The 15379-nt window shown below is 39.6% G+C and overlaps 1 protein-coding gene across 1 annotated transcript in view; it reads right to left on the bottom strand.

Moving 5' to 3' along the window:
- Positions 1 to 5993: 5993 nt before the first annotated feature.
- Positions 5994 to 15379, bottom strand: part of CUX1 (cut like homeobox 1) — a 182349-nt gene continuing 172963 nt past the window's right edge. The window contains exon 23 of the mRNA XM_044291108.1: positions 5994 to 14513. Within this exon, the coding sequence (XP_044147043.1) occupies positions 13832 to 14513 (682 nt within the window). The 3' untranslated portion in view covers positions 5994 to 13831. The remainder of the gene's footprint in view (positions 14514 to 15379) is intronic.

Consider the following 15379-nt stretch of genomic DNA (forward strand, 5'->3'; position numbering starts at 1 on the left):
ATAATAATCAAACCCCCCCTCACATAATAACGGATCCATTGGTTTCTGTCACCCACTGTGGACTTATGTGCAAGTTGATCACAAGACATCTAACCACATGACCACTGCAGCCAATCACTTACCTTTGACCACATGGTTAGTTAGCATCAGCGACAAAGATATACAGCAAAACCCCAATATCCACTGGGAATAGGTTCCAAGCGTATCCCTGAATTTGCAGTAGAAACCAATGGCAGACTATAATGTGGTCGATTGGGGTGGCAGCCCTGGGCCACTGACTTTTTTTGGGGGGGCCATTATAGACCACAAACACATTAGGCTCCAGTGGAGAGCCTGTGGCTTTATCTTTTTACTGTGGAACGTGCACCACTGCCCATCTACATTGCCTCAGTCTGTCCGGCAAGAGCAGTGAATGATGACAACCTGTGACCTGGACAGGAAGCAATTAAAATTATCGGTGGCAGCAAAGTAAGAGACGAAGATCATCTTCTCCCCCAGTATGCCTGTAAGTATGTGTATATATATGTATGCGTATACACTGTATATACATGTCTAGATAAACAGTATATATATATATATATATATATATATATATATATACATACATACACACACACACATGTCTTTGTATATATGGTACAGGTCTATGTATATAAAGGGGGGGGGGGATGGTCAGGGGCAAATGGAGGGAGGGGGCCAATGTTGGGTAAACAGCCTTGGGTCAATAAAGCACTTCATCTGCCTGGTAGCGACCACCATGCACTGTTCGTACCTAGGAAGAACTTTTTACGACTTATCTTTGGCACATCCAATTTGCCAGAATTCCTGCTCTTCTACATTGGGGCCATTATTAGGAGAGTGGATACACTGGACAAAGCCATGATTTACATCCTGGGCAGGACTGTACGTGATTCCATCAGGTTACTCAGTACGGCACACATTTTAAATGATACATGATGTGCTGTACAGTGGTCAATTGTGGTTAAGTGAAACTGCAGTAACTGAAATAGCAGATAGAGACCGACAGGGACCACTGGATCAATGGCATGGAGAGCCAGGTATTTTTTTAAATCACTCTCTATTACTTAAAATATTATAGATCATCCTCCTAAAGAATGTTTTTTTTTAGTGAAAGATCCACTGCATTGGAGGTTTGTTTATTATCTCAGGTCACATTTGGGTCTCATACCAACCATGGCCTGCTCTAGCCATGTGTACTCTTACTAACAAGATAGAGCGATACAATTCATAGTATACTGGTGCTGCCAAATAGCAACCAATCTGATTATAGATTTAAAGGAGTGTTCCCATCTGGGACATTGATGGTATATCACTAGGATATGCTATCAATGACAGATACATGCAGGTCTCATCTGTGGTGGCCACTTCTATCTAAAGAATTTGGCCCCTGAATCGAAGGAGAGCACACTATCCATGAGCGTTCTGCTCTTCATTTACAGTGCATTTGGAAAGCTTTCAGACCCTTTCACTTTATTCACATTTTGTTATGTTGTGGCCTTGTTCTGAAAAAAAATAAAAATAAAGTTTCCCCCATCATTCTGCACTCAGTCTGCCTTAGGGTACTTTCACACTAGCGGTTTTCTTTTCCGGTGTTGAGTTCCGTCCTAGGGGCTCTACACCGGAAAAGAACTGATGAGTTTTATCCCTATGCATTCTGAATGGAGAGAAATTTGTTCAGGATGCATCAGGAAGTCATCAGTTCAGTCATTCAACAGCGTTTTGGACGGAGGAAATACCGCAGCTTCCGGATCAGTTGCCGGAATGCCGGATCTGGCATTAATTTACATTGAAATGTATTAGTGCCGGAGCCGGCATTAAAAATACTGCAATGCCGGATCCGGACGCGAGAAAAAATAGAAACTGATCTATTTGTCCGTATGACAAACAGAGAGACGGATCCGTTCTTGCAACGCATCCGGATCCGTCTACAAATGCTGTCTGTTTGCATGCAAATTGCCTGATCCGGCAGGCAGTTCCGGCTAACTGCTTTGCGGATTACTCTGCCGCAAGTGTGAAAGTAGCCTTAACGAGAAAGTGAAAGCAGAATTTTAGAAATGCTTACAAATTTATTAACAAGGAAAAACAAAATTTTCGCATGGACGTTTTTGAGATACTTTGCTATGACAATTTAGCTCTGGGGCTTCCCATTTCTCTTGATCTTCTTTGAGATGTTTCTACACCTTGATTAGAGTCCTCCTGTGATAAATTTAGTTGATTGGACATGAGTTGAAAAGATAAACCGCTGTCTATATAAGATCTCAGAGTTGACAATGTATAATCAGAGCAAAAAACAAGCCATGAGGAGGAAAGAATTGTCCGTAGAGCCCTGGATTGTGTGGTCACAAATTTGGAGAAAGTTATAAAAAATTGTGCTGCACTGAGTCTTCCAAAAAGCTGTGGCCTTTATAATTCTTAAATGAAAAAAGTTGAGCTGGCCACTAGAGATGAGCGAATCGAATCCCATGAAGTAGAACTCTAGCCGAATTTCAGGATAAATTCGATTTGCCTAGAAGATGAATTTCCTTGTGCTTCGTGTCAGCGAATCGATTTAACCTGAAATGGTATAAAAAATAAATAAAATCAAACTTACTGCTGTAATCTCGCGCCGCACGGGATTTCGGCCGAGATCTTCAAGCAAGACGCGGCGACCGGTCCGTCATGAGCAAATGGAGGCTGTAAGTTTGATTTTATTTATTTTTATTGTTATTTTACACTCAGATGCTATCGCAGCTCCCTGTCATTGCACCCGCTACTTACAAAAAAAATTGCTCATCTCTACTGGCCACCCCACCAAACTAAGTAATCTGAGGAAAAGGGCCTTGTAAGAGAGGTGACCAAGAACCCAATGGTCACTTTGACTTTGCTCCAAAGATACTGTGTGCAGATGGGATAAACTTCTAGGTGGTCAACATTTACTGCAGCACTCCACCAATCTAGGTTTTATGGCAAAGTGACCAAAAAGAAGCCTTTCCTCAGTAACAAAAAAAAAACAACACATGAAAGCTTTCAAAAAAGCACCTAAAGGACTCAGATTGTTATTAACAGGAATCTCTGGTCTGATGAAACAAATATTGAACTTTTTGTCCTCAATTCTAAGTGTCATAGGGAAACCAAGCAGTGCTCATCACCTGCCCAATACTATCCCCAGCGAAGCATGGTGGTGGCAGCATCATGCTTTAGACGTGTTTGCCAGTGGCTGGGACAGGGAGACTGGTCAGAGTTGAGAGAAAGCTAAATGGAGCATAGTACAAAGATATTATTAATGAAAACCTGATCCAGAGTGTTTTGGCCTGGAGGTTTACATTCAAACATGACAATGACACTAAGCAAACAACCACAAGACAGGAGTGGCTTAGGAAGAACTCTATGAATGTCTTTGAGTAACCCAGCCAGAGCCCTGACTTGAACCCAATCGAACATGGCTGTCCACCAATACAGTTGCAAGAAAAAGTATGTGAACCCTTTGGAATGATATGGATTTCTGCCATTGGTCAAAAAAATGTGATCTGATCTTCATTTAAAGCCTTATTCACACGTCAGTGTTTTGGTCAGTGATTTCCTTCAGTGATTGTGAGCCAAAACCATGTGCGGCTCTAAACACAGAACATGTGCTGATCTTTCCCTTATACCTTATGTCTGTGGAGGCTCCAATCCTGATTTTGACTCACAATCACTGATGTAGATCACTGACCAAAACACTGACGTGTGAATGAGGCTTAAGTCACAACAATAGACAATCACAGTCTGATTAAACTAATAACACACGAATAATTAAATGTTACCATGTTTTTATTGAACACTCCATGTAAACATTCACAGTGCAGGTGGAAAAAGTATGTGAACCCTTGGATTTAATAACTGGTTGAACCTCCTTTGGCAGCAATAACTTCAACCAAACGTTTCCTGTAGTTGCAGATCAGACGTGCACAACGGTCAGGAGTAATTCTTGACCATTCCTCTTTACAGAACTGTTTCAGTTCAGCAATATTCTTGGGATGTCTGGTGTGAATCGCTTTCTTGAGGTCATGCCACAGCATCTCAATCGGGTTGAGGTCAGGACTCTGACTGGGCCACTCCAGAAGGCGTATTTTCTTCTGTTTAAGCCATTCTGTTTATTTACCTCTATGCTTTGGGTCGTTGTCCTGTTGCAACACCCATCTTCTGTTGAGCTTCAGCTGGTTGACAGATGGCCTAAAGTTCTCCTGCAAAATGTCTTGATAAACTTGGGAATTAATTTTTTCTTTGATGATAGCAATCCGTCCAGGCCCTGACGCAGCAAAGCAGCCCCAAACCATGATGCCCCCACCACCATACTTTACAGTTGGGATGAGGTTTTGATGTTGGTATGCTGTGCCTCTTTTTCTCCACACATAGTGTTGTGTGTTTCTTCCAAACAACTCAACTTTGGTTTCATCCGTCCACATAATATTTTGCCAGTACTGCTGTGGAACATCCAGGTGCTCTTGTGCAAACTGTAAACATGCAACAATATTTTTTTTGGGGACAGCCGTGGCTTCCTCTGTGGTATTCTCCCATGAAATCCATTCTTGTTTCGTGTTTTACGTATCATAGATTCGCTAACAGGGAGGTTAGCATATGCCAGAGACTTTTGTAAGTCTTTAGCTGACACTCTAGGATTCTTCTTCACCTCATTGAGCAGTGTGCGCTGTGCTCTTGCTCTTCACAGGACGGCCACGCCTAGGGAGAGTAGCAGCAGTGCTGAACTTTCTCCATTTATAGACAATTTGTCTTACTGTGGACTGATGAACAGCAAGGCTTTTGGAGATACTTTTATAACCCTTTCCAGCTTTATGCAAGTCAACAATTCTTAATCGTAGGTCTTCTGAGAGTTCTTTTGTGCAAGGCATCATTCACATCAGGCAATGCTTCTTGTGAAAAGCAAACCCAGAACTGGTGTGTGTTTTTTATAGGGCAGCTGTAACCAACACCTCCAATCTCATTTCACTGATTGGACTCCAGTTGGCTGACACCTCACTCCAATTAGCTCTTGGAGATGTCATTAGTCTAGGGGTTCACATACTTTTTCCACCTGCACTGTGAATGGTTACATGGTGTGTTCAATAAAAACATGGTAACATTTAATTATTTGTGTGTTATTAGTTTAAGCAGACTGTGATTGTCTATTGTTGTGACTTAGATGAAGATAAGATCACATTTTATGACCAATTTGTACAGAAATCCATATCATTCCAAAGGGTTCACATACTTTTTCTTGCAACTGTAGTCCCCATCCAACCTTACTGAGATTGCGAGGATCTGCAAATAATCCATATGTGCAAACCTTGTGGCATCATATCCAAGAAGACTGGAGGCTGTAACAGCTGCCAAAGGTGCTTCAAAGTCTTGAGTAAAGGGTCTGATGCTTATGTCAATGCAGTTTTTCGTCTTCAATAAATTAGCAAAGTTTCAAACATTCTACTTTCACTGTCATTATGGGGTACTGAGTTCCGATTGATGAATTGATGAAAAAAAAAAAAAGCTTTCAAATGCACTGTATCCCTATGATATTTCCGAAAATAACCGAGTGCACTTGGAAGTTCCATAGTGGTGAATGGAAAGCGCACAGAGCAAGAATGGCCACCTCTCCATTTACCCCTATGGGACTGCTGAAAATAGTCGAGCAAGTGCTTGCCTATTTTTGGAAGTCCCATAGCAGTGAAAAGTGGCGAGACCCCCACCTATCTGACATTGATGGCATATCCTAACTATATGCCTTCAATATCCCTGATGGGAATATGCCTTTGATTGGAAATGCAATTTAAGGAAAACCAACATCTCATTGATCTGCGCCATTTTCTTGAAGCAGTTTTCGCAAATGAATCCACATACATAATCTTCAACATAATTTATCAAGGTTTTCATATATGATAAACAAAAAGTGTAAAATAAATACAGCAATTCACGCTGCTCTGTAAATGTTTGCTGTTTTGACCACATTAAAGAATGACAAACCACCATTGACTGTGTTTGTATAAAAGATATTTACTTCAATTATCACACCTAGGGTGCTAGTGAATAATAATAATACATTGTGTGAGATTCATACAGTGATATTGCTTCTCCATATCATATAGGGACCGTTGTACAGTGCTGAGAACAAACATTATTATGGCTACCCAAACAAAGACAGAACAATGCCTGCTGACGGGACCTCTATTCCCACTGTCGCCAGCCATAAAGAACTTGTACTATAAGTTTGAACAAATACCAATAAAGAAAAAGCTACAAAAAAAGGAGTCACAGCAACACAACATGGGCTTCTCAAAGCTACGTGTACAAAAATTACACTTTTTTTGGTCAGTTGGGTCTCTTGTGAGGATTTTTGTTTTTTTGTTTTTTTCATATTTTTAAACTTGTGATCGTGAATAACAAACAAGCTCTAAAAACATCTAAGACTTAATGCAGTACAGAAAAAAAATTTTTTTAAAAAAATAATAGAATACTGCTAAAAATGTCAGACACCACAATACACCGGGGGAACTGAGCTTATTCAAATGTTCTCAAGAAATAAGGATAAAAAAAAGACAAGTACATCACGTCTGAGTTCATCTTGTGCTGTGTTAGTAGTCAGGGCATTTTTCAGCTGCACCCATCTTCATGGCAAGTAGTTATTGCACAAATATATAGAGTTAGTTTTAGAGTAACATAAACAGGGACATGAAGAAATGCGTTATTTTCCTCCTTTGTTACAGGTGAATCTTGCCTTTGGATACAAGCCCATATGTCTATCCAAATACAACTGCATTTGTGGTAGACTCATTGCAAAAAAATATGAAATGAGGAGAAAAATATATATATAAAAAGTACTGCAGGCTGTATTGTCATGAGGTTATGACCAATATTTAGTGTGACAATGTGAAATTATATAGTGGCAATTTTTTTAGCTTCTGTCCAAAACGTGCTCGCTGCGGAAGTGGAATTTATCTGAAATTGCTGAGATCTAGGTGACAGATAGATGCACATGTGGTAACCAGTCACCGACCCAGAGTAGAGGCGGCCATTATGTGAGGGCTTAACCATTATGCCTGAGGATAGGAAGCAATCACATTACTATGGGAATCCATCAGTGACGGCAGCAGGCAATCATTCCTCTCTCCGGTCACTAGTAACGGATAGGCTACCTACTCTGGAATATTGGTTGACTCCCTACAATGGCTGCTTCCACCAGTCGTCACTGACAGAAACTCAAGTTAGGCCACCAAAAGCTTAATCTACATGGTGTAGTCAATCTCAGTAGACACTTACTGTAACAATGTAGCAGGGTTAATGTCTTACAACACAACAATGAAATATTAATGGGATTTAGAAACCAAAACGTTACAATATTTCCTCGTAAAATATAATGAGCATTTGGAAGTCCAGAAACAAAGTGCCATTTACCATTTGATACGTCTTAGTATAGCAGAAGATATCTGTCTGGTGTACAGAACAGTTCTCTCTGTCCTAGAATGATACATGTGGTATATTGCAGTTTCTTGCATCACAACCAGTCCTGAATCTACTGAAACTAAATAGTATAAGGAAATCCAACACTTTGAACCACAATATCTGTTGAAAATATTTTCAGGCTCTTAGAGGCAAAAGGCAAGAAAAAAAAATTCCAAAAAAACTGGTTATTGGGCGCATTAAAATACATTAGGTGTTTAAAGGGTTGTCCAGTTTCGACCCTCCAGATCAAGCTGCAATGAAGGATGGCTAAATACTTACTTGACAGATTCTGCTCGGCTGCTCCAGTTCTCCTGGCCGGGCTTTATTTACTCAGCTGCAGCAGTGACGTTACGTCAACAATACATGACTGCTGCAGCCAATCACTGGCCTGGGTTCATCTCTGAGACTAGTGATTGGATGCAGTGGTCATGTGTTGTTGAAATGACATCACCACTGCAGCTGGGTAAATAGAGCCCGGACAGGAGAAACAGGGTGGTGGCGCAGGATCTGGCAGGTAACTTCTTACCCATTCTCCATCAGAGCTTGATCAGGAGGGTTAATCGGTTTCATCCTTAATAAAGATACAAAGTGGCCAGAATGCAGCCAAGGTGTGGCTCTAATGTGTCTTCCCCCCCTACAAACTGACATGTGGTAAAGACCAGGCGGTATTATGGGTAAAATTGATGTTTACCTGCAGAACATCTTTGCAATTAACAATGAGCTTGAAAATTGCACCAATTTGTAGCAAAAACACATGTTGGTGCAGTTTTCAGTTTCTATGCATGTCTCTACCCAGAGAGGTAACCTACAGCATCTAGCAATGTAAAATCTGTAAAGGGCCTTTAACTATGACACATTCATAGGGCTGGGGGCAGAGGGACCTTATGTGTCCACTTTTGGCTCTAGGTACCAGGTAGGACGACAGCCTCTGCACCTGTCTCTACCCTAATTGATCTATTATCCCAAAATGACTACATGACATATGTGTATTTAACCCACAGGACTGGACATGAAGTGTATCTGTAACAAGTGGCGGGGTAGTTTTATGTTTGTATGGTGTGTGCTATTTTTCAGACTACAGAATCTGAAAGCTAGAAATTGTTTTGCCATTTTTATTTCAGAATACTGAAGTATCGCAGTGAATAGTACAAGACGACTTGAATAAGTAGTGTTTAAAAATATTTTAAAAACCACAGAAATATTAATTAAAAAAACAATTTCCATTTAGCATAATAAAAATAAAATAATTGGTATCGTTGCATCCAAAAAATGGGCACTATACTAAAATATCATGTGATTAATCCTGCACAGTAAACAGCGTGAAAAAAAAACAGAATTTTTTTTTTTGTGTCACTTTGCCGCACCCCAAAAATGGAATTCAAATTAAAAAAAATTATAAAAAGTTACGTGTTCCTCAAAATATACCAATAAAAACGACAGCTCATCTTGCAAAAAAAATTAGCCTTCACTTTTACTGCATAGTAAACGCCGTAAAAAATAACCCCAAATTACATTGAATTGCATTTTTTAACCCCCCAAAATATCTTTTTTTTCTTACAGCTTCACAATACATTAATCACATGGATTGTTAAATGGTGCTTTTAAAAATAAGAACTAATCCAGCATAAAACAAGCCCTCCTTTAGCCATGTTGACACAAAAATGAGAAAGTTGGGGCTCTTGGAAGGCGGGAAGGAAAAATGGGAAACAGCATTTCCAAAATTGCCCTGGTCTCAAAAAGCCTTAATCTGGAAGTAAACTGCAAGCAGAGATCTTGAACATCACAAGGAATTGATATAGAAACTATACTGGAAAACTTAGCAATAAACTGTGAATATGAAAAAAATTCTGGAGTCTCTGGGACTTGGACCTCATACACAGGCCAGTCGTAAAAATCTCTCATGTATGTGAAAGTTTAGAGAGAAGCATGGTAGAAGTAGAGCATGCTTGGAGATACTTCAGTGGTCACCATACAGTTATTAGAATGTACATTGAATAAAAATGGACAATGAGATATACAGATTACCTGACAATGCTGGAGGATTTCCCTGTATAATGTAACAGCAGTATAGTACTCAGTATGGTCCTATACCTTATTGCTTAGTGTTGCTGTAATGCAGTAGTTTTGCTCTATAACTTAGGTGACAAATCTTTAACTCTCCTCATATGCAAAAAAAAGGGTATGTGGCAGTAATGTCTATTTTTACAGTGTGCCAGCTGCACATGTCTATATCTATGGCTGGAAAAGATTATACTGAATATGTGGATAGATCCTACATGCATGACTAATTTGTGATTTTTGGTTCATCTACTGGTTTAGGACCAGTTTGCATAGAAGACCATAGTCTGTTGATGTAACACATGGATAGTATGGCTTTATGGGTCTCCTTCACTGTAGCGGCTCTTCTGACATATGGGTGAAATCTGCAGATGGTCATCAAAAAGAAACAATTAAGAAAATCTTTGGATGTTTACAGGATGTAATGAATTAGAAGCTTGTTAGCCTAGAGGAGGCTAGCCAGGGTTTAAAGGTTTCCCACTTTGGACAATAATTTGGACATCTATTTCCGTGTCTCCCATCAGGGCATATGGAGGTCATGAAGGGGTGCTACATGGATGTTCATTGATTCCAATGGGTGTCCTGTAACAGCTCATGCAGCAGTGTTATATGGGAATTGAGCATTTGCCGAGTGATCTGGTGGGAGGGACACTAAGAAGCCCGCATCCTCACTATCAGCTACAGTACTGGTTAGGAGAGTTTGCCCACATGATCTCTACTTTTGTTCTTCTCAATATCCCTGGTTTATTTGGTCCCATTTATAGCCCAGAGGTATTCTTTAGCTTTCTCCTAATACTGCGGTATTTTCCCAGCATTTATACTGGGAACCTGCTGGATCCCATCACAATCAATGGGGATCTGGCGGTGCCGGATACAGTAACTTCAGTAGTCTGCTCCTTTGCCGGAACAGACTACTGGTTTTACCTGCCGCAGATGTGAACCTACCCTATTATGTAGGTGTATGTAAACTTTTTAAATAGCCTATTATTTACACCTAAGACCGGAAAAGATTGATATCTATAGTTAAGAAATACAGGTGAAACTCGAAAAATTAGAATATCGTGCAAAGTTCATTTATTTTAGTAATGCAACTTAAAAGGTGAAACTAACATATGAGATAGACTCAGTACATGCAGAGCGAGATATTTCAAGCCTGTATTTGGTATAATTTGGGTGATTATGGATTTCAGCTTATGAATCCCCAAAGTCACTATTTTGAGGTACCCTTTGCTCAGTGGGTATGGATTAATTAGCTGACTAGAGTGTGACACTTTGAGCCTCGAATATTGAACCTTTTGATAAAACTCTACTTTTAAGCTGCATTAATGCAATTCCTTTTAACTTGCATTGCTGAAATAAATGGACTTTTGCACGATATTCAAATTTTTCGAGTTTCACATGTATGTATATTCTGTACATGCCTCCAATTCTTTGGTAGTTTTAGTGACTGACGTGGTAACATGGGCAAAGCTAAGATGAGAGATGGGCAGAATAGGCTGCTGCCTTAGGCCCAACTATTTTTAAATTTCTTTTGACAGCTAGTCAGGCATTAGGTGTCAGTGGCTGGTAACGCTGTATGACAACCACACACATATATGAAGGCTGATTGCACAGGCATAACATGCACGTTTGCATGTTACTGGGTGGATTATGGCTGCAGGCTGAACTATTTAATAGCTATCATGCTGATGTTAAGGGTGTAAAGGTGAGGGGTTATTGTGAAACCCCTGCACCAAATTTGTGCCACTACTAAACACAGTTTAAAGGGGATTCATGGGGACGTGACTTCTACTTATATGCAAAATAGAGAGAAAAAATATCTTTAAAACTAAAAGACAGGTATCATTTTTGATCATCATGCTCATTATGTCACACCAGAATTTATTTATTTTCATAATATTACGCAGAGCCACAGGTTGGAGACCACGGCTTTAAATGTATATTGTTAAAGGGGAATCACATTTTTTTTTTTTTTTTTTAGAAATAGGCTTATAGAACATACTGCAAAAACATGAACAACCCTTTAAGTGTTCAGATGGGGGAAAAAAAAAAAAAAAAAAAAAAAAAAAAAAAAAACTTTAAAGATGACAATATACAGTAACCGAATTGACTAGTGATTATCAATTGGTGTTACTACAAATACAGCAAAAATCTGCTGACATTTTTTTTTACTTGCCCTTTTTGCCTCTGAGCCTCTTTTTTTGTAATTAGTTTTCTGTATTGTTCATCGAGAATTTAATCTATCCTTAACCTGAAGTGCTACTGCATCTTACCAATGCATGTAAAGAACATTTTATTATTTTACTACACTCTTGTATAACAAATGTGGTTCTACACATTAAAATGTTTCTACTAAATAATACAAGCTCATTGAGGTTTAGCATAGGGAGTACAGTTTTATAACAACACTCCCATCCCCTATAAGATAAAGGGATTAAAACATAAAATAAAAAAAAGATATATTAAAACATAAGTAACAAATGCACCAAATAACGTCATCAAAAGATGCTGACCTAAGACACAATGTTTCAATGATACACGATAAGATCAAAGAAAAAAAATCTTTAAATCAATAATATACAGTATGACAACTACATCTTGTAAATTATACCCAATACTGCCGGCAGTCTATCCCTCTAAAGAATATTTGCCCCCGTTTTCATCCCTTCCTAACAATCAGATAATAAAATACAGCACCTATAAATAAGCAAAAAAAATATATATATACTGAAATCATCTATTGTTAGTTTTTAAGATATGGCGAGAAACGAGCCTAGTTCAGCAAATCTTGTCGAAGCCATAGCAGATAAACCAGCTTATTGAAAAAGGTGGCAGTAATGCACTCTATGTGTGCACAAGTACATAAGAAAATACACAGACTTATAAAATTGCATACACGGGTATTCCCACACGTCTCTGTTCTCTCTCACACACATATTGACAGCAAGAAGGAAGAGGATACAAATTGGAATGGGTGTCGTACTTTGAACGAGAACAGACAGTTGTCGGAAAGATTGCTAGGGGGCCACAAATGCTGTCTCGTCCAATGGTTATTTTGGTTCTAGATTTGACTATTTACACTGTACTATGTCAGAGTTAAGAGGTTGCTTTGTTTTATCTTTTTTTTCTATAATTTTATTATATTTTTTATACATAAAAAGTTTATAATTAGACTGCATTTAAAATGTCTATTTTCTCTGCATCAAGCTGGCAGCATATTTGGTAATAGTTAAACATATAAAAAAAAAAAAAGTGGCCTTTTGTAAAAGAAAACTAAATTCTATATATATATATATACACATATTTGTGTGTGTGTGTCGGTATGTAGGGAATACTGTAAGGATGTATAACAGTACATGTCTGCCATTCCAACTTGTACCCTTTTACCCTTCCAAAATATGAGGTCTGAATCAGCGTGCTCTGTGGTTAGAGGTTAAAAAGCAGATTAGAAAATACCTAAATTCAGATCTTTTTTTTGTCCTGATTTGGCCTAAAATGGAGTGTAATAAACAAATCCTGGTCTGGAAAAGACCATAATTAGTTAAAGCTATGAAACAATGTGCACTGGATACCTAGTTTCACTACCAAGAAAACACTACATCAGCTACCACAAATTAAAATAGTTTCCTGATGTGACTTTAGTTAGAAAATATGTGGATTGGTGTAATTCTTTTATTTAAAGTTCTGAGCAGGTTTTTTTTTATTCTTTTTTTATTTTATTTTTTTATTTTAACTTCTTGAAAATAGGATTCCAAACTAGTGTGTTTAGAGTCAGATGACTGTGCAATCTCTTTGTGGCAACTGAAACACCTACTAAAAAGGAAAACCAAAATGATAAAAAAGGACAACCTTTTTTTTTTTTTCCTGAAAAATCTCCTCCTTTTCCTGGTATAAGAAGATCATAGTGTATTATCGCTCTGCGGCCATTACATGGCAGATAAAAAGCCCCCATATATTTTGTGGGTTCAATTTTTTTTTAGCTTTTTTTGTACTTTTTTTTAAGCCCACACTAAAAAGGTGGGCACAAGGCAAAGCTGTAAGAGTTATTCCAGAAAGTGTGAAAATCACTTGGGTAATAGTAAAAACACTTCAGGTTACAAAAAGCTTGACTACATATTTCAGTTTTCGTCCTCGAAAACACAACATAAAATTGGGCTTAATGCTCCTTTTTTATTCTATATGCACCTTGGCCTATGGCGTTTTTGCCCTGTGGCCTGCAGGGCGGTAAGTGCGCAATATGATATAACCAGTGAGAGGTCCAGTTTAAAATCCCCAGTTTTCTGGAACCAGGGTTAATTTAATTTCAAAACTCCCATTCGATGGGTTCTTCTCGACTAGCGGCCTTCTCTAAGCGGTGAATTATGCTGTTCAAGTTTGCGGCTTTCTTTTTCCTCAAGGAGTTGTCCCGTGTGTTTTTGGAACTTGCTGTCTCAGAAAAGTTGAACAAGCTCTGAATCGAGCTTCCTTTCTGTGAACTTGTACTTGGCACACTGGATAGTTTCTCAGAATCTTCACTAGACTTGTTAAAACCCTCCTTTGTGGGGACCAAGCTTGAGGCAGCTGAGGTAGAGGCATGCTTTTCAGTAGCAGATTTCGGTGTCGTCTCTGAACTCTCTCCAGAACACCGAGATCCAGGAAGGGAAGTCCGACTCTGCTTTCTCCGGCCTTCCTCAACCTTTTCAACTGGGCTGTCTACTTCTGACCGGCTGTTGTCCGATTTCTCAGTAGGTCTAGCGTCTTCACCCTCTTCAAAAGCTGAATCTGTCTGCCCACCCTGAGACTTTATATTGTCACTGAATTCATCTCCTTCAAGGACACCATGCTTCCCATCAGTTGTGCTTTCCATATCTACACCATCGCAGCTATCTCCTTCTGAACTGTGGGCTGCTCTGCTGCTTGTAGCTGATGGAGAATCACTAGAACCAATTTGTCCATGACCACCTGCTTGAATTTCTTCAATGAACAGCTCTCTACGGATGCGAGACCTGATGAGAGAAGTAAAAGCATTTTTTTAAAATAATTTTATGCACACTATATCCAGAAAAAAAACAACCATATTTAGAGATAATTAAAGAGGTTTTCCATGCTACTGATATTAATGACCTATTCCTAGGACAGGTCATTAATATCCCATTAGTGAGGGTCCAACACCCCGCAGCCCCACTAATCAGCTGTTCCCTGCAGCATTTGGCGCTGGAATTAGCACTGTGAATGGAACAGGAAGCACAGCTCCGTTCAAAGTGGGGTGGCCGTACCGCTGCAGTAGGGCTCTGTGGGAAGGGATGCAGCTTCACAGCGAATGGGGTGTAGCCTAAGAAGCACAATTTTCGCCAAAATTGCATCACAATTCTGGCATAAAATTCTGTTTTAAAGGGAACCTGTCACCGGGATTTGATGTATAGAGCTGAGGACATGGGTTGCTAGATGGCCGCTAGCACATCCGCAATACCCAGTCCACACAGCTCTGTGTGCTTTTATTGTGGGGAAAAAAACTATTTGATCCATATGCAAATTACCCCGATATGTGTCCTGTCCCAGAGATGCGTCCAGCGTGAAGGATCCCAGCACCGGCCCGCATCCTCAGAATCTCCTCCTTGCTCGCTGACGTCAGACAGCCAGAGCGCCGTAATCTCGCGATGCTCAAGTTAGCGCATGCGCAGTTCCTTCCCTGAGGCTGATGCCAGCACAGGGAAGGAACACTATGAGGACAGATTACGGCGCTCTGGCTGTCTGACGTCAGGGAGCAAGGAGGAGATTCTGAGGATGCGGGGCGGTGCTGGGCTCCTTCACGCTGGAGTCATCTCATGTACAGGACACATATCAGGGTAATTTGCATATGGATCAAATAGTT

Source organism: Bufo gargarizans, chromosome 4 (genome assembly GCF_014858855.1).
Source record: "Bufo gargarizans isolate SCDJY-AF-19 chromosome 4, ASM1485885v1, whole genome shotgun sequence".
In the NCBI taxonomy this organism is placed as follows: Eukaryota; Metazoa; Chordata; class Amphibia; order Anura; family Bufonidae; genus Bufo; species Bufo gargarizans.